Here is a 26,571-nt window from a genome sequence, read left to right as displayed (position 1 = left end):
ATATGCCTTAAAGTTCGGCAGCGTGAGACCTCTAGCTTCGTTTTTTTTCCTCAAGATGATTTTAGCAATTCGGGGCACCCTGCCCTTCCAGATAAATTTGCTTATTGGTTTTTCTATTTCTGAAAAATAAGTTGTTGGGATTTTGATTGGTATTGCATTGAATCTGTAAATCAATTTAGGTAGGATTGACATCTTAACTATATTTAGTCTTCCAATCCATGAACACGGTATGCCCTTCCATCTATTTAGGTCTTCTGTGATTTCTTTTAACAGTTTTTTGTAGTTTTCTTTATATAGGTTTTTTGTCTCTTTAGTTAAATTTATTCCTAGGTATTTCATTCTTTTATTGGCAATTGTAAATGGGATTCGTTTCTTGATTTCCCCCTCAGCTTGTTCATTACTAGTGTATAGAAATGCCACAGATTTTTGAATGTTGATCTTGCAACCTGCTACTTTGCTGTACTCATTTATTAGCTCTAGTAGTTTTGTTGTGGATTTTTCCGGGTTTTTGACGTATAGTATCATATCGTCTGCAAAGAGTGATAGTTTTACTTCTTCCTTTCCAATTTTGATGCCTTGTATTTCTTTTTCTTGTCTAATTGCTCTGGCTAGAACCTCCAACACAATGTTGAATAATAGTGGTGATAGTGGACATCCTTGTCTTGTTCCTGATCTTAGGGGGAAAGTTTTCAATTTTTCCCCATTAAGGATGATATTAGCTGTGGGTTTTTCATATATTCCCTCTATCATTTTAAGGAAGTTCCCTTGTATTCCTATCTTTTGAAGTGTTTTCAACAGGAAAGGATGTTGAATCTTGTCAAATGCCTTCTCTGCATCAATTGAGATGATCATGTGATTTTTCTGCTTTGATTTGTCGCTATGGTGTATTACATTAATTGATTTTCTTATGTTGAACCATCCTTGCATAACTGGGATGAATCCTACTTGGTCATGATGTATAATTGTTTTAATGTGTTGTTGGATACGATTTGCTAGAATTTTATTGAGGATTTTTGCATCTATATTCATTAGAGAGATTGGCCTGTAGTTTTCTTTTTTTGTAATATCTTTGCCTGGTTTTGGTATGAGGGTGATGTTGGCTTCATAGAAAGAATTAGGTAGTTTTCCCTCCGCTTCGATTTTTTTGAAGAGTTTGAGGAGAGTTGGTACTAATTCTTTCTGGAATGTTTGATAGAATTCGCATGTGAAGCCGTCTGGTCCTGGAGTTTTCTTTTTAGGAAGTTTTTGAATGACTAATTCAATTTCTTTACTTGTGATTGGTTTGTTGAGGTCATCTATGTCTTCTTGAGTCAAAGTTGGTTGTTCATGTCTTTCCAGGAACCCGTCCATTTCATCTAAATTGTTGTATTTATTAGCGTAAAGTTGTTCATAGTATCCTGTTATTACCTCCTTTATTTCTGTGAGGTCAGTAGTTATGTCTCCTCTTCCACTTCTGATCTTATTTATTTGCATCCTCTCTCTTCTTCTTTATGTCAATCTTGATAAGGGCCCATCAATCTTATTGATTTTCTCATAGAACCAACTTCTGGTCTTATTGATTTTCTCTATTGTTTTCATGTTTTCAATTTCATTTATTTCTGCTCTAATCTTTGTTATTTCTTTCCTTTTGCTTGCTTTGGGATTAGTTTGCTGTTCTTTCTCCAGTTCTTCCAAGTGGACAGTTAATTCCTGCATTTTTGCCTTTTCTTCTTTTCTGATATAGGCATTTAGGGCAATAAATTTCCCTCTTAGCACTGCCTTTGCTGCGTCCCATAAGTTTTGAAATGTTGTGTTTTCATTTTCATTCACCTCGAGGTATTTGCTAATTTCTCTTGCAATTTCTTCTTTGACCCACTCGTTGTTTAAGAGTGTGTTGTTGAGTCTCCACGTATTTGTGAATTTTCTGGCACTCCACCTATTATTGATTTCCAACTTCATTCCTTTATGATCCGAGAAAGTGTTGTGTAGGATTTCAATCTTTTTAAATTTGTTAAGACTTGCTTTGTGACCCAGCATATGGTCTATCTTTGAGAATGATCCATGAGCACTTGAGAAAAAGGTGTATCCTGCTGTTGTGGGATGTAATGTCCTATAAATGTCTGTTAAGTCTAGCTCATTTATAGTAATATTCAGATTCTCTATTTCTTTATTGATCCTCTGTCTAGATGTTCTGTCCATTGATAAGAGTGGGGAATTGAAGTCTGCAACTATTATGGTATATGAATCTATTTCCCTTTTCAGTGTTTGCAGTGTATTCCTCACGTATTTTGGGGCATTCTGCTTCGCTGCGTAAATATTTATGATTGTTATGTCTTCTTGTTTAATTGTTCCTTTTATTAGTATATAGTGTCCTTCTTTGTCTCTTTTTACTGTTTTACATTTGAAGTCTAATTTGTTGGATATTAGTATAGCCACTCCTGCTCTTTTCTGGTTGTTATTTGCATGAAATATCTTTTCCCAACCTTTCACTTCAACCTATGTTTATCTTTGGGTCTAAGATGTGTTTCCTGTAGACAGCATATAGAAGGATCCTGTTTTTTAATTCATTCTGCCAATCTATGTCTTTTGATTGGGGAATTCAGCCCATTAACATTTAGTGTCATTACTGTTTGGATAATATTTTCCTCTAACATTTTGCCTTTTGTGTTATATATATATCATATCTGATTTTCCTTCTTTCTACACTCTTCTCCATACCTCTCTCTTCTGTCTTTTCGTATCTGACTCTAGTGCTCCCTTTAGTATTTCTTGCAGAGCTGGTCTCTTGGTCACAAATTCTCTCAGTGACTTTTTGTCTGAGAATGTTTTAATTTCTCCCTCATTTTTGAAGGATAATTTTGCTGGATATAGGAGTCTTGGTTGGCAGTTTTTCTCTTTTAGTAATTTAAATATATCATCCCACTGTCTTCTAGCTTCCATGGTTTCTGCTGAGAAATCTACACATAGTCTTATTGGGTTTCCCTTGTATGTGATGGATTGTTTTTCTCTTGCTGCTTTCAAGATCCTCTCTTTCTCTTTGACCTCTGACATTCTAACTAGTAAGTGTCTTGGAGAACGCCTATTTGGGTCTAATCTCTTTGGGGTGCACTGCACTTCTTGGATCTGTAATTTTAGGTCTTTCATAAGAGTTGGGAAATTTTCGGTGACAATTTCTTCCATTAGTTTTTCTCCTCCTTTTCCCTTCTCTTCTCCTTCTGGGACACCCACGACACATATATTTGTGCGGTTCATATTGTCCTTGAGTTCCCTGATACCCTGTTCAAATTTTTCCATTCTTTTCCCTATAGTTTCTGTTTCTTTTTGGAATTCAGATGTTCCATCCTCCAAATCACTAATTCTATCTTCTGTCTCTTTAAATCTATCATTGTAGGTATCCATTGTTTTTTCCATCTTTTCTACTTTATCCTTCACTTCCATAAGTTCTGTGATTTGTTTTTTCAGTTTTTCTATTTCTTCTTTTTGTTCAGCCCATGTCTTCTTCATGTCCCCCCTCAATTTATCGATTTCATTTTTGAAGAGGTTTTCCATTTCTGTTCGTATATTCAGCATTAGTTGTCTCAGCTCCTGTATCTCATTTGAACTATTGGTTTGTTCCTTTGACTGGGCCATATTCTCAGTCTTCTGAGTGTGGACCGTTATCTTCTGTTGGCATCTGGGCATTTAGTCAGATTTCCCTGGGTGTCGGACCCAACAAGGTTGTAAGATTTTTCTGTGAAATCTCTGGGTCTGTTTTTCTTATCCTGCCCAGTAGGTGGCGCTCGTGGCACACGTTTGTCTCACGTGTTTGGAAGGGATCCCCCCGGTCACCGTTGTCCGCAGCCTGCGGGATTTCTGATCCAATTCTCTCAGTTGGTCCGTGGGGCCGCGCGTGGTGGGGGCGTCAGCCGCCGCGGCTTGAGGGGACCCTGTGGCTCCTTTATTAATTCCCCTATTGGTGTTTGTTTGGACCCAGTCCCTGCCACTGTCGGAAATTCCCTCCTCTCCCTGGAGGGGTGTCGGTCGCTGGCCGCAGCAGCCGGGGAATTCGCCACCGGACCAGGAAGCCGCCCTTGGGGGAGGCGCGTCGGTCGCCAGCTGCCACGGCTTGGGTAGCCCTCTGATCCGAGACTCGTAGCCAGACCAGGAAGCCGCCCGCAAAAGAGGGGCGCCGGCCAGGAAGTCGCCTGCAAAAGAGGGGCACCGGGCACCGCGGCTTGGGTAGCCCTCTGATCCGAGACTCGTAGCCGGACCAGGAAGCCGCCCGCAAAAGAGGGGCGCCGGCCGCCGCGGCTTGGGTAGCCCTCTGATCCGAGACTCATAGCCGGACCAGGAAGCCAACCGCAAAAGAGGGGCGCCGGCCAGGAAGCCACCCGCAAAACAGGGGCGCCGGGCGCTGCAGCTTGGGTAGCCCTCTGATCCGAGACTCGTAGCCGGTCCAGGAAGCCGCTCGCAAAAGAGGGGCGCCGGCCCCCGCGGCTTGGGAATCTTGCCTCTCCGAGACTCTCAGCCAGCCCGGAAAGGAGGGAGGGAGGAGCTCCGGCCGCCACAGCTGCCGCGGCTCGGGGGATTGTGCGCTGCTCGGGGATCTCACTGCAGCAGAGTCTCGCAGTCAGATTAGCCAGTCCAGACTGGGGTACGCTGTGTGTCCATTCCCTGCCGTGGCCCCGGGAGCTGTTCTGCACTATTTCTGTTCACCTAGTAGTTGCTCTGGAGGAGGAGGAACTAAGACGCATGTACCTTACTAAGCCGCCATCTTGGCCCTCCGATACACGTTTATTTTGAATTTGTATGAGAGTCTTGATCTTACCTTTTCTTAAAAAAAAAAGGATCCTTCAAAATGTAAAGACTATACATCGACTGAAAAAAGGCAAAAAGCTGAGACCCAAAATATGTGAATACTTTTCTTGGTTTCTGAATAAAAGTTGAAGGTATGACGTGTCTCTCAAAACTCATTACACTTACTAATTCATTTAATCTTCTCAACAGCTCTGAGAGGTACCACGCTTTTCCCTGCTCTACAGATGGTGAGAGGAAGGCACAAAGAGGTGAGTCACTCAACTGCACTCATGTTGTTAGGAAGAGACAGAGCCAGCACTAAAAGCCAGGCATTCTGGCTGCAGAGTACAGGTGATGACGCATCACACAATATTATCATACAAGGGGTTCTTGCCAAAAGAAGACAGGACTAAATATTCCTGGCTAACAATTTAAACCAAGTTCCCTTAACCACGCCACTACTGACATCTGTGCTGAGTCAGTACTTGCTATCGAGGCCTGTCCTGTGCATAACAGCACATTTAGCAGCGTCCCTGGCCTCTGTCCACTCAATGCTAGTGGCACCCCCTAGTTGTGATAATCAAAAATATCTTTAGATGTTTTGTTAGGTGATATTATGCCTCTAGGCATTGCCAAAATGTCTCCCTGAAGACAAAATTGACTCAGGATGAGAACCACTCATCTACACTAATCTCTAATAACTAACCAAATGAAATCCTTCACTTCTTCATAAATGATTCATGTTGAAAAGAGAAGAAACAGACTTTTTCAAAATCTATGGAAGACAGAGTAGGCATATTTAGTGGTGATTACCTTATGGCCGACTGCACCTCCACAGCAGGAAGGGTGTGGTTTTTCAAAGGGTCTGTAACCACAAACCAGAATGACACCCGCTGGGTGACATTGCAAAGAAGGACGTGGGAAATCCTGCAGACAATGGGAAAATACATTATAAGAAAAGTATTCCAAATGGCATTAGACCATCCACTCGGATGTCATTAACATCTTCAGAGGCATCTTAGCTACAAAAGTCATTGCTATTTCTATGAAATATAAGGAAGAAAATTATACTATAGTATTTCCTTTTTCCAAAATCATAAATTTGGGGTTCATTCGTTAAATAAGGAAGCTGCCCGCAGCGAATGGAATTAGTCAATGAGTAGATAGAGTGAGGAATCTCGTTCCTATCACCCATTGCCTGACTATACATCTCTTTCCCAACACTGGGTCCCTCTCTGCCCTCAAAAGCCTCTTTCTGATGCATCCTCATTAAGCTCTTGTGAGTGTCCTCACCGCCCAGCCCCTACTCTCAAATCTTGACAGAACCAGCTGCAGGATCTTGGATTTGATACTTAGGGGGCCTCTACTTTCTGTCCCTCCCTATCCTAGCACTGGGGCTGGTTCAGTAGGTGCCTCTGCATGTGCTTTTGAGAGAAAAGTTCTCAGGAACAGTTTTTTCCACACCACCTAAAACAGGTCCCCAAACTTGAGTGCTATAGTCTATTACAATGCTGGTTCTGGATACTTGGTTTCTGTAATCAGATATTTCTATCTATTTGCAGAAAATATAACTCATGCCTTTCTAGGATTACCAGTAGAAATGGAAAGAGATATTACATTGGTGATCAGAGAGAAAGGATGTATATATGAATGAAAACTGAAATTTATACGAGAGTCCACATAAAATCAACCCAGTTGATGGAAAACAAACGTGGATGCTTTTCATCATTTCCTTGAGACTGCAATTGCAAAATACTTAGGGATCAGCCATTCTAGAAGAATGAAACACCATTGCATTTACTGATAACTGCAAGTTTTTGGTATATTTAAAAGACTATTCAAGTACATCATGTTCATGTTTACAGTAAGGAAAGAGAGTGCCCTTCTGTCAACATGCCATCAGCAACTTTCATGACCTGGTAGAATTTATGAATTCTTATTTTAAATAAGAAGTACCAAAATGGAGCCTGCCTTTCGACCGGCTGAGTGCCCGGTTCTCCTAGTGCACAGGTGCGCACCCAGTCCCTCCCCAAGATCCCGCCCGAATGGGAGCACATCAGTCTGCGGACGGTGCTGGTCCCGGAGGCGTGGAGGCGCTTTCCCAACAAGCTGACCCCCAGACTTTCATGGAGCCCGATCTTTCCTGTGCTTGGGACACTCGCATGAAGCACTGGCTTTGGAAGGCCCGGAATCCCCGGCGGGTCTGGAGCCGGGTCACCGTCAAAATCGCTCCTCCTGAGAGTAGAGCTAGACTCTTTGTAACGTGTCCAGCCCCGCAGGCGCACCCAGACCCCTGTGCCAAGGAGACCGTGCTGAGGGCCCTCAGCCAATGCAAGCAAGGCCGAGGGAAGTTTGATGGGCCACTCTGCTTTGAGATCCCCGAGGAGAAGAGGAGGAGCAGCCCGGAGGCCAGGCCATCTGCCTTCAGGCCCGTGGTGAGGAATGGAGTGGTCCCTTCCTTTGTGCCCAGGCCTGGGCCTCTGAATAGAAGACCCCGCTGCAGGAGAGAGAATGTCTGCAAGGAGGAGATTGTCCCCAGGCGTGCAGTCCAGCCTTCCCTGTCTGCTGCCGCGTCTGCAGAGGTGGGCGAAGATGCAGCACTCCTGGGGGCTCCGGCCTCCCTGCAGTGCACAGGGATGGCACCAGAAGGTCCCTCCGCCCCTGAGTGCACCCAAACTACTGGTTCCCCTGCCTTCTAAGAGCCAGGGTCCTGCCAACTCCCTCCTGATACTCAAGCTGACACTGGCTTTCATCCTTCAGACCCCAGTTTTTCACTGACAATCGACACTGACACCATTGGGCCACCCCCTATGGTTCCAGCTGATGGGTCTGCCAAGACCCGAGACCCAACTGTCCTTGCTTTGAGCAGCCCACACTGGAGAGGTGATGTATATATCAAAGCCCTTGCCTTCCTCTTGCCTGTCCATTCCTCCTTGACTTTACATTGGAAACAGACATTCCAAGAAGACGTGCTACCTTCTCCACCACCTTTATTTGCCCAGTTTCTATTGCTAAAACTTTGCTCTTAATAGTAATAAGGTAGCTTTTTATTATAGAGATCATATTTTTTTCTTTCAATCACTTAAATATATTAAGATTTCGACTACAGGAGTGTTTCTCAATCCGGCTAGTATTTACATGTTAGGCAGATCATTCTTTGTTATAGTGCTGTCCTGTGCACTATAGGATGTTTTGCAGCATCCCTTACATTAGGGAACCCCATTAGGTTCCAATAACACATGCATGACTGTGATAATAAAAAATGACTCCAGACAATATAGAATTTCCCTTGAGGAGTCAAATCAATCTACTTGAGAACCCCTGAATTAGTCTCAAATTAAAAAAGGATAAATCTCTAAAATATTATGTCGAATAAAAGATTACATGAAGATCACTATATGTGCAATCTGCAATTCACAAAAATTTTAAGCAAATTCTAAATAATACTTCTGGCATAATAAAAGAGATCAGAACCCCGGTGACAGGTTATTTGGACACTGTGCACGTACTGTCCTTTTCCTTAAAGCCTCTTTTAAAGGCTCTTTAAAGACTGTGTAAACATGAATTTCGTGGTATTCCCCTTTAGCGAGTCAGAGATTAAAGCTGTAAACAAAGCAAAGTCCCTTCTCCCGTAGCGCTTGCTTTCTAAGGGAGTAGGGATAGAAGATACACAAATAAGTAAATATATAACTTCCCATGTGGGAATGAGTGCTGTAAAGGGACATGACTAGGATGATGGATGTATATAACTCTATCAACAAAACTGGGGCCCCAAATACTTTCCTCTGTAACCACTGTCACGGACCTACACTATTCTTTACTATGTACGCAATTTCTTCAAACTTGTCAGTTTTCATCGGAGTCCACTCACACTCTAATACAATACAGTACCTCAGCAAATAAAATGAAGATATTTTATCAACTCAGAAATAAAGTTTCCCCAAAGAATAAAATTATGGCTGAAAATATCATGTGGAAAATTTTCAGTGGAGACAGGTGCTGTTGGATTCAAAATGTTCTGCCCTGAAACTCTAAAAAGACAGCTTTTATTCTAAAGTTTTCCAGTAGCCAATTGCTGGGCTCGACACAGTCATTCACAGTAAATGAGGTACAAGATGAGACTTGGGATCTATTGGGGTGGTAAATTCTTCCTTAAGAAGGACTCCTCCCCCACCCCTACCCCCGTCACAATTGTCTCTCATCCCTACCCTTCAATTTCCACCAGCACCCTCCCTCATTGACATAGCCAAAAACACCCCCTGCCCCCACATTTCCAGTTGACCCCTGGGTGGGGGCAGCACGATGACCAGATGTGAGCCACTTTTCAATCTTCTTTTTTTTTGGGGGGGGGGGGGCGGTGCATGGTCCAGGAATCGAACCCAGGTCTCCCACATGAAAGGCAGGCATTCTAACCACTAAAGTACCCGTGCACCCCCACTCTTCAATCTTTAACCTTTATTTTCGGTCTCATTTTATCTACTCCTTAGCAAATATTTGATATTTTACAGTGATATGTAGTGACTCACAGCCAGATGTGGTTTTATTTATTTATTTACTTTTGGCTTTGTACGAGGCCCTTTTTGAGAACTACTTTACTTTTAGAAGGTTTTTTTTTTGGGGGGGGGGCATGCATTTTAGTGAACAGAAAATGAGTAATTCTTTGAAATTCTTCCCTGCTTATTTGATGCAGTTTTTTCGCAGGTTTGAACACCAAAGTATCCTTTACACATGACTTAATTCTATACTGTCAATTATTATTATAGTTATAAATATATGTAATAGCATGATTGCACAGGTTCACAAATTCTCTGTTATTCCTCTCTCATATGGTGGAGCATAATTCCCCTTCCACTGAGTTTGGGTGACTTCAGGGTCAGGGCTAAGAAACAGAGTATGAAAAGGAAAACCTGGCAGACACCATCTCATCCAATGACAATATACTGGTGATGTTGTACAGGTATCATGTACCCCCTGACAAGGTAGAGTAAAAGCACTTCATTTCCACGTTGTTCCTTTCCAGAAATCGGTACCTTTGGTCTTTGGTCTAAATCAGGAGAAAACATCAGACAAAATCAATTGAGGACTTCTAGAAAACACCTGATCAGTACTCTTCAAAAGTTATGAAGGTCATGAAAACAAGAGAAGACTGAGAAAATGTCATAGATTAGAAGAAACTAAGGAGAAGCACATTCAGGAGCAGAAAACGGTGCTAAAGGAAAAACTGGAAAATCCAAATAGAACCTGAAGTTTACTTATTAGTACTGAATTAATGTTAATGCCTTAGTCCTGATAAACATCCCACAGTTATGTAATATAACAATGTTAGAGAAAGCTAGAGGATGGATATAAAGCAGGATTTCTCAACTTTGGCAGTACTGAAATATTGGTCCAGGTCATTCTTTGTTGTGGGGGCTGTCCTGTGAAATGGAGCAGCATCCTCAACCCTGTCCGGTGGATGGGTGCAAGCAAAATTACCCCTGGTCTACTCTATTCTCAAATATCACAGAACCTAAAGAAATCCCGTTACCTCTTGGTGTGTGAAGAAGAGAAGAAACAGACATTTTCATTATCTATAAAAAACACTTATAATTCATGAATGCGTCAATTTACCAGTTGAAGGTATATTTAGAGGTGATTAACTTATGGCTGCCCAGAGCTCACCAGCAGGGAGACTGGGGTTTGACAGTGGGTCTTTAACCGCAAATCAGAATAGCACTCGCTAGGTTACATGGCAAAGTAGGACATAGTAAATTCTGTAAACATTGGGAAGAAAAAATACATAATAAAAAATCCATACCCAATGGCAGTAACAGTCCACAATGATTTTATTACCATCTTAAGAGACATCTTAGCTATAAAAGTCATTGCTATCATTATCAAGAAGTATTTTATTAAGAAGAAAATTATAACAAGAAACTATGTTTTCATAATATGACCCAGCAATTCCATTCCTGGAATGCTGAAAACAGGCGTACAAACTACAACTTGTACATAAATGTTCATAGTAGCACTATTCGTAACAGCTAAAAGGTGAAACCACTCAAATATCCATTATCTGATGAAGGGATAAACAAAATGTGGTAAATCCATAAAGTGGAATATTATTCAGCCATAAGAAAGAATGAAGTTCTGATGCACGCTACGTGGATGAACCCTGAAAATATTATGCTAACTGAAAGAAGCCAGACCAAAAAAAAAAAACGTATTGTATGATTCCACTTAGATGAAATATCGAAAATAGGCAAATCTGTGGTGACTATAATATAATAGTGGTTGCTCATGGCTGGAAGGAATGGACAAATAGCTAAAGGGTATGGGATTTCTCTTTGTGATGATGAAATCTTCTAAAATTGACCATGGTGATGGTTGCATCTATCTGTGAACATACTAAAAAAACACGGAACTGTATGCTTTAAATGAATGACTAGTATGTGAATTGAATCTCAATGAAGCTGTGAAAATAGATATATAAGTAGTTGCTAGGTGCCTCTCTGAGAAACCAAACCTCTGAGACCAGCAAAGACAAGAGCAGAGGCTTATGCCTTCCCAGTCCTCCAGATAAGTAGGGGGCGTCCCCCGACACTGCGCGCGGTGACGTCCCCGATGTCCCCGTGCGCTGAACTGGCGTGGGCGTGGTCCCGTACTCTGTCCCAAACGCCTCAGCGGCCCACGCGCTTTCTGTGCACCGGTGCCAACAGTCACCCGAACCCTGAGCTCTTCGCCCCCAGCCGCGTCCACACCACTCGGGACCGTCTGGCAGCAGAATCCCTACTCCAGGACTCCGACCTCACCGGCCCGCTGTCATGGGCAGCTACCTGAGCAAATATCTGCGGAGGCCAGAGCCCGCACCGCTGCCCCGCGCCTCAGAGCGCCCGGCCTCGCCGCCCGCGCCTGCCCATGGCCCCCCCGCCCCGGCTGAGTGCGAGGTTCTCGACGACGTCCACCGTGAGCACGTCACGGGCCCCCAGCCCGACGCCAAGATCCTGCCTGAATTGGAGAAAGACAACCTGTCAGGAGTGCCGGTTCCTGAGGCTTCGAAGAGCTTTCCCAACAAGCTGCCGTCTCAGGCCTTCATGGGGCCGGATCTTCCCTGCTCTTCAGATACCTACTCGAAGTGCTGGCTTTGCGAGGCCCAGAATCCCGGACGGGTCTGGATGCCGGTCAACGTCAAAATCACTCCTCCTGAGCAACGGAGACCCTTTGCGGCGAGTCCAGCCCCGCAGGCGCGCCCAGACCCCTCTGCCAAGGAGACCGTGCTGAGGGCCCTCAATCAATACAACCAAGGCAAAAGGAAGTCTGAGGAACCCCCCGGGTTCGAGATACCGAACAAGAAGAGGAGGAGCAGCCCCGAGACCAGGCCATCTGCCTTCAGGCCCGTGGTGAGGAATGGAGTGGTCCCTTCCTTTGTGCCTAGGCTTGGGCCTCTGAACAGAGGACCCCACTGCAGGAGTGAGAATGTCTGCAAGATTGTCCGCAGTCGTGTGATCCAGCCTCTCCTGTCTGCTGTCCCGCCTGCTGCAGAAATAGTGCCTGCCCAGGGCACAGGTCCTCTGTTGCAGAGCTGGGCGAAGACGCAGCACTCCTGGGGGTTCCAGCCTTCTTGCAGTGTGCACGGAAGGTGCCAGAAGGATCCTTCTGACCCTCAGTGCAGCCAGCCAGCTGGCCCCTCTGGCTTCTAAGAGTCAGGGCGCTGCCACCCCGCTCCTGATACTCAAGCCCACATTGGTATTCATCCCTCTGACCCCAGTTCTTCCCCAACATGGGACACTGACACCACCAGGCCCCCACCTCTTTTCACCCTAGTTGACAGGTCTGCTAAGACCTGAAACCCACATGTCCTTGCCCTGAGCAGCCCACCTATTCCTCCCTGCCTTTACCCTGGAAACAGACATTCCAGGAAGATATGCTTCCTTCTCCACCTCTATTTGCCCAGTTTCTATTGTTAAAATTTTGTTCTTAATAAAAATAATAATGTGGTGCTCATTATCCTAGAGATTGTCATATTCTTTCATTCACCTACAGCAGGATTTCTAAATCTAGACAGTATTTCCATGTTGGGTCAAATAATTCTTTCCTGTGGGGACTGTCTGGGCTTGTAGGGTTTTCAGCAGCATCCCTAATCTTTACCCTCTAACCTGCTGGGTGCCAGTTATGATAACCCAGAATGTCTCCAGGCATTAGTAAATGTCTTCTAAAAGGATACAGAGGGCTTGTGGGGGTGGGGGTGGGGGCAGGGGGCGGTTAGGAAGGGCAAAATCGCTGAGGTGGCTAACCACTGAGGTACAGTGCCCTCTATCGGCAGGAATTATGAAGTGCCTGCAAAAATGTGTGCTTTTATAATACAAATCAAATTTATAAAAATAAGCAAAATGAAGTGGGGAATGCATGGCAAAAATATTACCCTCAATTTTGTAGACAATATCTTGGAATGTGACATATTCAGGATAATAATCAGAAAATGCAAGTTGTTTTTAAAATTAGCTAAATCGTTTGTGATTGACAAAAATTAAAAAGTGATATCAAATACTTTTTGATATCAAATACTTTTCAAATAATGAAAAGGCAAGGAACTGAAAATCTTCATGGACTTGTGTGGGAGTTTCATCAGAGGGTTCTGGAGAGTCATTTGAAAGTGTTTCCTAGAACTGAGTTTGTCTACCAGAAACTCTCTTACACGCATGCACACACAGAGACATCGGAGGATGTTCTCAGCACAGACTTTGGAACAAACTAACTGCCCATTAGCTGGGGAATACATAAACTAAATATGGTACATACTATCAAGGGAATACTGTTTGACAGGCAAAAGGAATGAACTGGCCCAGGGTTTCCCAACCTCAACACTGTCGACAGTTGGGGGACAGATAATTAATTCTCTGTTGTGGGGACTGCCCTGTGAATTGTGGGATATTTAGCAGCCTCTTTGGCCTTTACCCATTACATACCATTAGGACCACGTCCAGTAGGGAAGGCCAAAAAGGTCTCCAGGCATTGCCAAATATCCCCTGAAGGGCTAAATCACCCAGTTGGTAACAAATGAACTAGAGCTGCATTAAAAAAAAACTCCCAAACACACTTTTTGATAGAAAAAAAAATGGAAGTAGATATTATGTGTAGCATAATGCCATTTAAATAAATGAAACAAAGGCAAATAGTTTTTCTGTACATTAAAGGAGGCTAAAAAACAGGTAAGAGGCAATTTGGACACTTTGCACGTATTGCTTTTACCATCCAAAGCATCATATAACAGTGTTCAACCATGAAACTGGCGGCAAAAAACAAAAAATCAGAGACTACAGCTATAAACGAAGCAAATTCCCTTCTCCTAAAGAGCTTGCTTTCTAATTGGGTGAAGACAGAATTCAAACAAGTAAATAAAAATATACTTAGGTCAGATTATTTTTAAAGAGGAATAATGCAGGATGATAGATGCATGCAACTCCACCAACACAATTGTGGCCCCAAATACTTTCTTCTCTACCAAACATCATGGAACGACTCAATCCCTTGCTGTGTATGCAAGGTCTTCAAATTTATTCAACATTTCCATTGGGTGACAACTCATAATTTTAATATAGTAGTACTTCAGAAACTAAAATGAAGCCATTTTTATCTACTTCAATATAAAGTTTGCCAAAATTAAAATTGCTGCTGAAAATATCAAATCCATACATTGTAAATGGAGATAGTTACTGTTTAGATGCAAAAAGTCTTGGTTTGAAACCCTAAAAATCAAGCTTGGGCTCTAGGGTGGCAATGGAGGCTCTGTTGGCATTTAGTGTGGGAAATTCCATGCTAAAGGGGAATGTCCTGAGTCTTGTCCTACATTTATTGTCTCCAGCGCCCACCCTCTAAATGTCATAAACACTCCTCAGTCACTGATAGAGCAAAACTGCACCCCCCCAAAAAAAGAAAAAAAATAATAAAAATTTAAAAAGAAAGAAGGGAGGTGCACAGGTGGCTCAGTGGCAGAATTCTCGTCTTCTGTGCCAGAGACCCAGGTTCAATTCCCGGAGCTTACCCATGCCAAAAAAATAAAAAATAAAATAACTGTACCCCGCATTTCCAGATGTTCCTGGGTTAGGGGCGTGCCTACTTGAAAATCACTCTGAATCTTTAATGTTTATTTTCATTTTCCTTTTGCCTACTCCTTACCAAAAATTTTATATATCACAACAATATATAGTTACTTTGTTTTTTTCTTTAGGCATCTCTATTACTTTCTCACTGAGAACTATTTTAGCTTTCGATATTTTATTCTCGAATAGCTTTAGAGTTAGGAACCGATTAATTCCTTAAAATGCTGCCCTTCTTATGTGATGTAGGCTTACATGGACATTCATACCAGAGCAGCTTTTATACAAGATTTATTTCACAGCTTTATAAGTAACATTACACAGTGTTATTAAAATAACACAGGTCCAACCAGGTCCCTGACACGCCTCCCTCCACGGGGTGAACCTCAATTCCCCTTCCCCTGGCAAATATGGTATGGAAAGGGAAACAGGACAGGCACCAACTAACCCAAAGAATCAAAGCTAGCACCAGGGTGATGTCCTGCGGATGCCATGGCCCTGATGGGTCATGCTCCTGAGAAGGGAACTTCACCTGTGTGACTTCTCCCCCTCCCACATCCATCTCCTCCATCTAAATTAGGAGAACACATCAGACAATCTCAAATCGAGGACTTCTACAAAAGTATCAAGGTCATGATAAAGAAGGAAAGATGGAGAAGCTGTGACAGACAGGAGGGTTAGACCCCGGAGCAGGAAAAGGAGATCAGGAGGGAAAGTGGGAAATGTGAATAATGCCTGCAGTTTAATAGTATTATAATTGAATAAAATCTTTGATGTAATTTAATATTGAATCAATATTAATTTCTTAGTTTTGATAATGGTTAAGACAATAACATTAGGAGAAATGGGGTGAAAGGTCTAGAGCAGGCTTATCAACTGCAGCACTACTAACAATTTGGGCTGGATAATTCCTTATTGTTGGGCAGTCCTGTGCTTTGTACAACATATGGCAGCAGCCCTGACCTCTACCCACTAGATGCCAGTAACATTTCCTAATTGGGAAAACCAAAAATGTCTCCAAATATTCCTAAATATCCTTGGGAGGGAAGGGGGGGAAATTCCCCAGGTGAGGAACACTAGAAGACAGGTTCTACTATCTTTGCGACTGCTTTGTAAATATAAAATTATTTTAAATGCACGTGGCATGCACACACACAAACACACACATATATAGAAACAAGTGGTTATTGAAAAAGTTGCCTGGGCACAGTAAAATGAACTAAAAGATGGTCATAAAACTAGGCAATGAATTAATAAACAACTCTAATTGGCTTCTCTGATAAAGAGACAATAGATACACTCATACTTTGAAAATGATAGATAGTCAAAATAAAAATATTGGCACCCATCAATATAAAGATGGTCTTAATAGTTACCCAAAAGTTTTTTTAAATTAGCTTTGTGTATTCAAATGCATAAACTCTTTATTATTATGCCACCTACCATACTGGTGTCTTAAATAGCATCATTTCAGACTTCCGGAGAAGATGGCGGCTTAGTAAGACGCGCGGGTCTTAGTTCCTCCTCCAGAACAGCTACTAGGGAAGTAGAAACGGTACAGAACAGCTCCCAGAGCCACGACAGAGACCAAGTAGACAGCGTACCCCATTCTGGAACGGCTGACTGGCTGGGAGAACCCGCTGCGGTGAGATCACCGAGGGGTGGGCGCTTCCCTGGGCCGGGGCGGCAGGTGGCCGGAGTCCCTCCCTCCCTCCTTCCCGGGCCGGCTGGGAGAATTGGACAGGCGATCCCCTCAAGCCGTGGCAGCTGGCGCCCCCCCCACGTGCGGACCCCCGGACCAGCTGGGAGAACTGGATCGGAGATCCCCCAAGCCGCGGAGACTGGTGACCGGGGTCTTTTCCAAACACGTGGCTTCCCGGTCCGGCTGGGAATGGTGGATAGGCACTCCCCCAAGCCACGGCGGCCGGAGCCCCCCCACCACGCTTGGTGCCCCGGGCCGGCTGGGAAATTTGGACAGGCGCTCCCCCAAGCCGCAGAGGCCGGAGCCCCCCCACCACGCTTGGCACCCTGGGCCGGCTGGGAAATTTCGACAGGCGCTCCCCCAAGCCGCAGAGGCCGGAGACGCTCCCCATGCGCGGATTCCCGGGCCGCCTGGGAGATTCGGATTAGCACTCCCCCAAGCCGCTTCGGCTGGCAACCCTCCCCTACAGCGAGAGTTTTCCAAAGTTAAAGGAGCCACAGCATCTTTTACTGGTGGGACCCACAGACAGACGAGCGCCACGAGCGCCACCTACTGGGCAGGATAAGAAAAACAGAGCCCAGAGATTTCACAGAAAATCTTTCAACCTGCTGGGTCCCACACCCAGGGAAATCTGATTAAATGCCCAGACGCCAGCAGAAGATAACGGATCATGCTCGGAAAATTGAAGATATGGCCCAGTCAAAGGAACAAACCAATAGTTCAAATGAGATACAGGAGCTGAGACAACTAATGCTGAATATACGAACAGAAATGGAAAACCTCTTCAAAAACCAAATCAATAAATTGAGGGAGGACATGAAGAAGACATGGGCTGAACAAAAAGAAGAAATAGAAAGTCTGAAAAAACAAATCACAGAGCTTATGGAACTGAAGGACAAAGTAGAAAAGATGGAAAAAACAATGGATACCTACAATGGTAGATTTAAAGAGACAGAAGCTAGAATTAGTGAATTGGAGGATGGAACATCTGAATTCCAAAAAGAAACAGAAACTATAGGGAAAAGAATGGAAAAATTTTAACAGGGGATCAAGGAACTGAATGACAATATGAAGCGCACAAATATACGTGTTGTGGGTGTCCCAGAAGGAGAAGAGAAGGGAAAAGGAGGAGAAAAACTAATGGAAGAAATTATCACTGAAAATTTCCCAACTCTTATGAAAGACCTAAAATTACAGATCCAAGAAGTGCAGCGCACCCCAAAGAGATTAGACCCAAATAGGCATTCTCCAAGACACTTACTAGTTAGAATGTCAGAGGTCAAAGAGAAAGAGAGGATCTTGAAAGCAGCAAGAGAAAAACAATCCATCACATACAAGGGAAACCCAATAAGACTATGTGTAGATTTCTCAGCAGAAACCATGGAAGCTAGAAGACAGTGGGATGATATATTTAAATTACTAAAAGAGAAAAACTGCCAACCAAGACTCCTATATCCAGCAAAATTGTCCTTCAAAAATGAGGGAGAAATTAAAACATTTTCAGACAAAAAGTCGCTGAGAGAATTTGTGACCAAGAGACCAGCTCTGCAAGAAATACTAAAGGGAGCACTAGAGTCAGATACAAAAAGACAGGAGAGAGAGGTATGGAGAAGAGTGTAGAAAGAAGGAAAATGAGATATGAGATATATATAATACAAAAGGCAAAATGGTAGAGGAAAATATTATTCAAACAGTAATAACACTAAATGTTAATGGACTGAATTCCCCAATCAAAAGACATAGACTGGCAGAATGGATTAAAAAACAGGATCCTTCTATATGCTGTCTACAGGAAACACATCTTAGACCCAAAGATAAACATAGGTTGAAAGTGAAAGGTTGGGAAAAGATATTTCATGCAAATAACAACCAGAAAACAGCAGGAGTAGCTATAACTAATATCCAACAAATTAGACTTCAAATGTAAAACAGTTAAAAGAGACAAAGAAGGACACTATATACTAATAAAAGGAACTATTCAACATGAAGACATAACAATCGTAAATATTTATGCACTGAACCAGAATGCCCCAAAATACATGAGGCTAACACTGCAAACACTGAGAAGGGAAATAGACACATTTAACATAATAGTTGGAGACTTCAATTCACCCTCTCATCAATGGACAGAACATCTAGGCAGAGGATCAATAAAGAAATAGAGAATCTGAATATTACTATAAATGAGCTAGACTTAACAGACATTTATCGGATATTACATCCCACAACAGCAGGATACACCTTTTTCTCAAGTGCTCATGGATCATTCTCAAAGATAGACCATATGCTGGGTCACAAAGCAAGACTTAACAAATTTAAAAAGATTGAAATCATACACAACACTTTCTCAGATCATAAAGGAATGAAGTTGGAAATCAATAATAGGCGGAGTGCCAGAAAATTCACAAATACGGGGAGGCTCAACAACACACTCTTAAACAACGAGTGGGTCAAGGAAGAAATTTCAAGAGAATTTAGTAAATATCTTGAGGCGAATGAAAACGAAAACACAACATATCAAAACTTATGGGACGCAGCAAAGGCAGTGCTAAGAGGAAAATTTATTGCCCTAAATGCCTATATCAGAAAAGAAGAAAAGGCAAAAATGCAGGAATTAACTGTCCACTTGGAAGAACTGGAGAAAGAACAGCAAACTAACCCCAAAGCAAGCAAAAGGAAAGAAATAACAAAGATTAGAGCAGAAATAAATGAAACTGAAAACATGAAAACAATAGAGAAAATCAATAAGACCAGAAGTTGGTTCTATGAGAAAATCAATAAGATTGATGGGCCCTTAGCAAGACTGACAAAAAGAAGAAGAGAGAGGATGCAAATAAATAAGATCAGAAATGGAAGAGGAGACATAACTACTGACCTCACAGAAATAAAGGAGGTAATAACAGGATACTATGAACAACTTTACGCTAATAAATACAACAATTTAGATGAAATGGACGGGTTCCTGGAAAGACATGAACAACCAACTTTAACTCAAGAAGAAATAGATGACCTCAACAAACCAATCACAAGTAAAGAAATTGAATTAGTCATTCAAAAGCTTCCTAAAAAGAAAAGTCCAGGACCCCACGGCTTCACATGTGAATTCTATCAAACATTCCAGAAAGAATTAGTACCAACTCTCCTCAAACTCTTCAAAAAAATTGAAGTGGAGGAAAGCTACCTAATTCATTCTATGAAGCCAACATCACCCTCATACCAAAACCAGGCAAAGATATTACAAAAAAAGAAAACTACAGGCCAATCTCTCTAATGAATATAGATGCAAAAATCCTCAACAAAATTCTAGCAAATTGAATCCAACAACACATTAAAACAATTATACATCATGACCAAGTAGGATTCATCCCAGGTATGCAAGGATGGTTCAACATAAGAAAATCAATTAATGTAATACACCATAGCGACAAATCAAAGCAGAAAAATCACATGATCATCTCAATTGATGCAGAGAAGGCATTTGACAAGATTCAACATCCTTTCCTGTTGAAAACACTTCAAAAGATAGGAATACAAGGGAACTTCCTTAAAATGATAGAGGGAATATATGAAAAACCCACAGCTAATATCATCCTTAATGGGGAAAAATTGAAAACTTTCCCCCTAAGATCAGGAACAAGACAAGGATGTCCATTATCACCACTATTATTCAACATCGTGTTGGAGGTTCTAGCCAGAGCAATTAGACAAGAAAAAGAAATACAAGGCATCAAAATTGGAAAGGAAGAAGTAAAACTATCACTGTTTCCAGACAATACGATATTATACGTCGAAAACCCGGAAAAATCCACAACAAAACTACTAGAGCTAATAAATGAGTACAGCAAAGTAGCAGGTTACAAGATCAACATTCAAAAATCTGTAGCATTTCTATACACTAGCAATGAACAAGCTGAGGGGGAAAACAAGAAACGAATCCCATTTACAATTGCAACTAAAAGAATAAAATACCTAGGAATAAATTTAAGTAAAGAGACAAAAGACCTATACAAAGAAAACTACAAGAAACTGTTAAAAGAAATCACAGAAGACCTAAATAGATGGAAGGGCATACCGTGTTCATGGATTGGAAGACTAAATATAGTTAAGATGTCAATCCTACCTAAATTGATTTACAGATTCAATGCAATACCAATCAAAATCCCAATAACTTATTTTTCAGAAATAGAAAAACCAATAAGCAAATTTATCTGGAAGGGCAGGGTGCCCTGAATTGCTAAAAACATCTTGAGGAAAAAAAACGAAGCTAGAGGTCTCACGCTGCCAGACTTTAAGGCATATTATGAAGCCACAGTGGTCAAAACAGCATGGTATTGGCATAAAGATAGATATATCGACCAATGGAATCTAATAGAGTGCTCAGATATAGACCCTCTCATCTATGGACATTTGATCTTTGATAAGACAGTCAAGCCAACTCACCTGGGACAGAACAGTCTCTTCAATAAATGGTGCCTAGAGAACTGGATATCCATATGCAAGAGAATGAAAGAGGACCCGTATCTCACACCCTATACAAAAGTTAACTCAAAATGGATCAAAGATCAAAACATTAGGTCTAAGACCATCAAACAGTTAGAGGAAAATGTTGGGAGATATCTTATGGATCTTACAACTGGAGGCGGTTTTATGGACCTTAAACCTAAAGCAAGAGCACTGAAGAAAGAAAGAAAGAAATGGGAGCTCCTCAAAATTAAACACTTTTGTGCATCAAAGAACTTCATCAAGAAAGTAGAAAGACAGCCTACACAATCGGAGACAATATTTGGAAACGACATATCAGATAAAGGTCTAGTATCCAGAATTTATAAAGAGATCGTTCAACTCAACAACAAAAAGACAGCCAACCCAATTACAAAATGGGAAAAAGACTTGAACAGACACCTATCAGAAGAGGAAATACAAATGGCCAAAAGGCACATGAAGAGATGCTCAATGTCCCTGGCCATTAGAGAAATGCAAATCAAAACCACAATGAGATATCATCTCACACCCACCAGAATGGCCATTATCAACAAAACAGAAAATGACAAGTGCTGGAGAGGATGCGGAGAAAGAGGCACACTTATCCACTGTTGGTGGGAATGTCAAATGGTGCAACCACTGTGGAAGGCAGTTTGGCGGTTCCTCAAAAAGCTGAATATAGAATTGCCATACGACCCAGCAATACCATTGCTAGGTATCTACTCAAAGGACTTAAGGGCAAAGACACAAACAGACATTTGCACACCAATGTTTATAGCAGCGTTATTTACAATTGCAAAGAGATGGAAACAGCCAAAATGTCCATGAACAGACGAGTGGCTAAACAAACTGTGGTATATACATACGATGGAATATTATGCAGCTTTAAGACAGAATAAACTTATGAAGCATAATAACATGGATGGACCTAGAAAACATTATGCTGAGTGAGTCTAGCCAAAAACTAAAGGACAAATACCGTATGGTCCCACTGATGTGAACCGACATTCGAGAATAAACTTGGAATATGTCATTGGTAACAGAGACCAGCAGGAGTTAGAAACAGGGTAAGATAATGGGTAATTGGAGCTGAAGGGATACAGACTGTGCAACAGGACTAGATACAAAAACTCAAAAATGGACAGCACAATAATACCTAATTGTAATGTAATTATGTTTAAACACTGAATGAAGCTGCATCTGAGCTATAGTTTTTTTGTTTGTTTTTGTCTTTTTTTTCCTCTATATTAACATTCTATATCTTTTTCTGTTGTTTTGCTAGTTCTTTTCCTAAATCGATGCAAATGTACTAAGAAATGATGATCATGCATCTATGTGATGATGTTAAGAATTACTGATTGCATATGTAGAATGGAATGATTTATAAATGTTGTGTTAATTTCTTTTTTTCCTTTAATTAATAAAAAAAATAGCATCATTTCCATCTTTCCTCCAAGACTGATATTAGGAAAAAAGGTGAAAACTTTTAGGGTCTTCACCAACAGAAGAATAAAAAGGACAAGTCCTAGGGGGTGCATCTGCCCTAGGACGTAAAGTGACTGCTCTAACATTATAAACATGCAAAACAGTTACTAGGTGTTCAACTAATGTCAACCATAGAACTTGGTTATATTTTGTTCAGACAGAGAAAGTTGAAGTAGTGATTAATACGCCCATTCTCTAAATTAACAAGTTGGCAGGAAATGGGCCAGGAGAAAGTACACTCCTGTCTCAGGAGACAGACACAAGGCAAAGGCTGTATAAGACGACGGAGACACACCATAGACTGGGGCTTCCTACTGGTTTGGGTGATGCTTGGAGAAACTAACTGATGTCTTGGCTCCCCCAAGAGCAAGAAACTGAGGTTCAACAAGTGATAGGTCTGGGCAATGGGAGCTACTTCTACATGGCCATTCCATGACAGAAGTTCCTAGATTTAGAAAAGAATTCCCACTGCAAGAGTACTTACATTGCATGAACCGTCTCATAAGGGCCAGGTGTAGGAGTTTAGTGATGCTAAGCCCTTTGGGAGAACAAAGTCAGTGTCTTGAGCTCACCAGAGGTAAGAAAACAGTGCAAGCAAACGACTCCTCAGATGCCAGAATTTGGATGTGAGGAGACTCCATGCCCAGTCTGAGAACAGACCCAGAGCAGTGGGGAGCTCGGAGGACTCTGTGTGGTTTGCACACAGTCTTTGTCAGGAGGGTCTCTAATCCCTGCCTGTATTGGAACCATATGTTCTCTGAGCAAAGGGCCTCCTCTTTTATCAGTTACAGGAGCCACATGGGAGATTATCTGATACTTTGTCCATCTGCGGCACAATAGATTTCTCAGGCCCCTGGAACATGGAGGCAAGGGCCAAGTTTGCCCCATCCTGTGAACCCCTGTGTTCCTGGAGCCAGGCCCATGGGGCATTCACTAAGAGACTGGCATTAATGGATGAATGAAGGTTTACGTCCCATTGTTTCTGAAACATTTCCCAGAGGGACCATCTAAGAAAGTAAATTGGGCAGGGGCTGCAGTGACAGAAAAGGGAGGAAGGAGATTCCATCTTCAAAACTTCCTTTACTCAAGATACAGATATTCAGACAACATAGTAACACAGAGAACTCTGTAGTAAGACACTCAAGTATACTGTAGGTGGGAGCAGCCAAGAGGAAATGCAATGGAAGAAGAGAATGTTGGTGCTTAAAAAGAAGGAACAGAGAGAATGGTTATACATATTTCTGTTGTTAAAGAATTGATTTAGGAACCAAAAGGTACAAGTCGCTTCTGATTATAGGTTATGTACAACTAGAGTGTGACTCCTCCCACAGTCTTTCAAATGTTACTTACTACTTGATTTTTTTCCCAAGATTTGCACAGAATGAAAAATTGACTAACCATCAAGCTCATATTGAGCAAAACATGTCTTTTAAACATATGTTTTGATGTCATAAATAAACCGAAATGCCATTATCACAACTAAGTAGAAAACCTACATTTTCAAGACTTTTAATACAGACTGGTCTGGTGAAATTATTTGAATTCAGTTCAATAACCATTTGATCAATTGCTTGTACAAAGTAACAATATTAACACACGTACACACACAAATGTTTTTTTTTTTAAGGCAAATCGCTAAAAAAGAGGCAAAAAATGTCCATTCCCCTTTCTCAAGTATGGGAAGTCCTGGCAACGCTAATCCTCTAAGAATTGGCCCGACCACCATTTCTCACCAATGGTGCCAGACAGGGGCAAATCATTCCAAGGAGTGGTAAGAATTGAGCTCTTGTTTCTGAAAATCAAAAGGACTAAAGGGGAGCTGGGCTGCTGTTCTACAAGCACGAGACTGTTAATCCCCTTACTGCGGATACAACATCACGCTGTTCCTTTTTGGATCATGAGATTTATCCTTGAATAATTAGGCTCAGGAAGAAATCCATTATATGCCCGGCAACATTTAACTTAGACACAATGCTAGGCCTGAAAATTTCTGTTGATTGGGAGGCATCAATCAGGAAATAAGTTAGTCTCCCTTCTCACAAATGACTCCACCTTCTAATTAAGAACAGTTCCCTTGGTCAGTCTCCCTCCCTGACTTGAGGTAGGGAAACTAGCAGGGGTATCAGAACATGGACCACTGGTCTGGCATGTGCACCGGCCAATCGGAATGGACCCAGTCATCAACACCCCAACTAACCCCATTCATATATGCCACAGCCCTCTCTGAAAGCCCATGCTCTGCCTCTCTGAAGCTCTTCAATGAACCTCTAAACTTCTTTCTCACTGTCTGTCTGGAGTGGCTGTGGCTGCCAGCAGCTTTGTGTGGCATTTAGGGGTCTCAGCCTCTTTCGTATTTAGTTAAGGTTTTACTCTATGGATATGCCAATCATAGAATTCAAAAGACAAAAAGGTAGTGTCAGGAGATATTGAGAGCAGTGTCATTGCCGTGATCAAGCTTGGTGTGAGAGATATGGTAGAAGGGAATGAGTAAAAGGTGAGAAGAAAACTGAAATACTCAATAATCTGCTATTTACTTGGATATGAGTTACACTTTACATTTTCAATTCAGATGGTGTCTGTTTTATTCTTTGTGTCTTTCAGTACATTCAGTGTTTGCTGCAATATTCTTGGATTAGCAATGAGGAAAGAAGAAAACAGTAAATAACCTCCCAGCATCCAAGATCTGGATGCCCGAAGTCATCCTGGAAAGGCATATTTGCTACTCTGTCCCACACTGGCACTAAGAGACCTCTGAAGGCAGAAGATTTAAAAATTGACATGTTTTCCACCCACCTATTACCCTCTAGAGAGTCAGCATCAGTGTAAAGTTATTTTCAATCCAATTTTCCATGTTGTGATGCCCTTTCCCCTAGGAGAAGGCTGTTCATCTAAGGCTGAAGCCTCCTTGATGGCAGTGCATATGGAATCGGGCCCAGCATGTGGACCGCCCTTCAGTAGGCCACCCCTGCCCTTGTCCCACTGACAGGAGTATCGCCATGACTCTGGCCACGCGACCCTTTAGAGAAAAGAAAACATTTGCTGATCTCTGGGCTAGTTTATTACAATTGGCATCAGCAACAAACGCTTTTGCAGATAGTGTGCACCCACTTCCAGGTAAAAACACCTTAAATAAACCATATCTGACATTTGCAGACTCCTACAAGGCCTCAGGTTCTGATAAAGCATTTAAAAGGTGAATGCCACAAAATTAATCTGACATGTTACATCTTTCATTGAATTTTTCTTTAGAATGGAAACATTTGATTTAACATCGTCATTCACAAGGTGAGATTTAAGCACTCACAGGAATAGTGCTATGACTACAGCAATGTATAAAACCTGCTTAAGCAAGAAAGGCTGGAAGAGACTGGAGGGGGTAGCCTTGTAGGATAACTAGTGATTTTTTTCTTCTTCTTTTTTCCTTTTCCAGTTCTTGGTAATGTGACCATTTTCTTTTTTATTTGGTAAAAGTTATTATAGATACAGGTGAAAAGAATGTTAGAGTTTAATGGCATAAAATAAAAGTTGAGATATTTTTCCTGAAAATCCGTAAAACAGTAATAGAGACTACTTGGAGCAACTTTTTACTATGTAAATTCCTCTTTCGATAGTTTGACAATGTGAATATGTTACCTATTTTTAAATATGTATGTGTATATATACTTATGTATCTGTGCATATATATATACACATAGATATATCATATGTTTATTTCATGCCCCACCAATTCCACTCTTCCATTTTATTCTTTCTATTCACAGCTCATGCATTTGATACTGTGGGTTTGAGGAGACCAGTCAATAGCAACCCTCTTTGCCAGGGTCTGGATTATCACAGAATGAAGACAAAGAATGAAGCAGAGAGGAAACCAAAACAAAAGGCTAGGTTTGAGAATATGACTTTAATCATCAGGCAAATTTATTTCCTAGTTAAAAAAAATTCCCAGAATGAGATCAATTCACCTTCACTGTCCCAAGTAGGGCTGAACCGGAGTGGTGTTTCAGTGTACAGGAGGTACATGCAAGACTTTTAACGCCCCATGTGATAGGGCACCTGCCCCTCCCGAAGGTC

At 41.8% G+C, this 26,571-nt stretch overlaps 1 protein-coding gene across 1 annotated transcript in view; it reads right to left on the bottom strand.

The window, feature by feature from the left end:
* The window catches only part of CLTRN (collectrin, amino acid transport regulator), a 70,527-nt gene that overhangs the window by 14,549 nt on the left and 29,407 nt on the right, over window positions 1-26,571 (bottom strand). The window contains exon 4 of the mRNA XM_077146383.1: window positions 5,569-5,682. Within this exon, the coding sequence (XP_077002498.1) occupies window positions 5,569-5,682 (114 nt within the window). The remainder of the gene's footprint in view (window positions 1-5,568; window positions 5,683-26,571) is intronic.

This window comes from Tamandua tetradactyla, chromosome X (assembly GCF_023851605.1).
Source record: "Tamandua tetradactyla isolate mTamTet1 chromosome X, mTamTet1.pri, whole genome shotgun sequence".
Lineage (NCBI taxonomy): Eukaryota > Metazoa > Chordata > Mammalia > Pilosa > Myrmecophagidae > Tamandua > Tamandua tetradactyla.
This window is presented reverse-complemented; position numbering and strand designations above follow the sequence as displayed.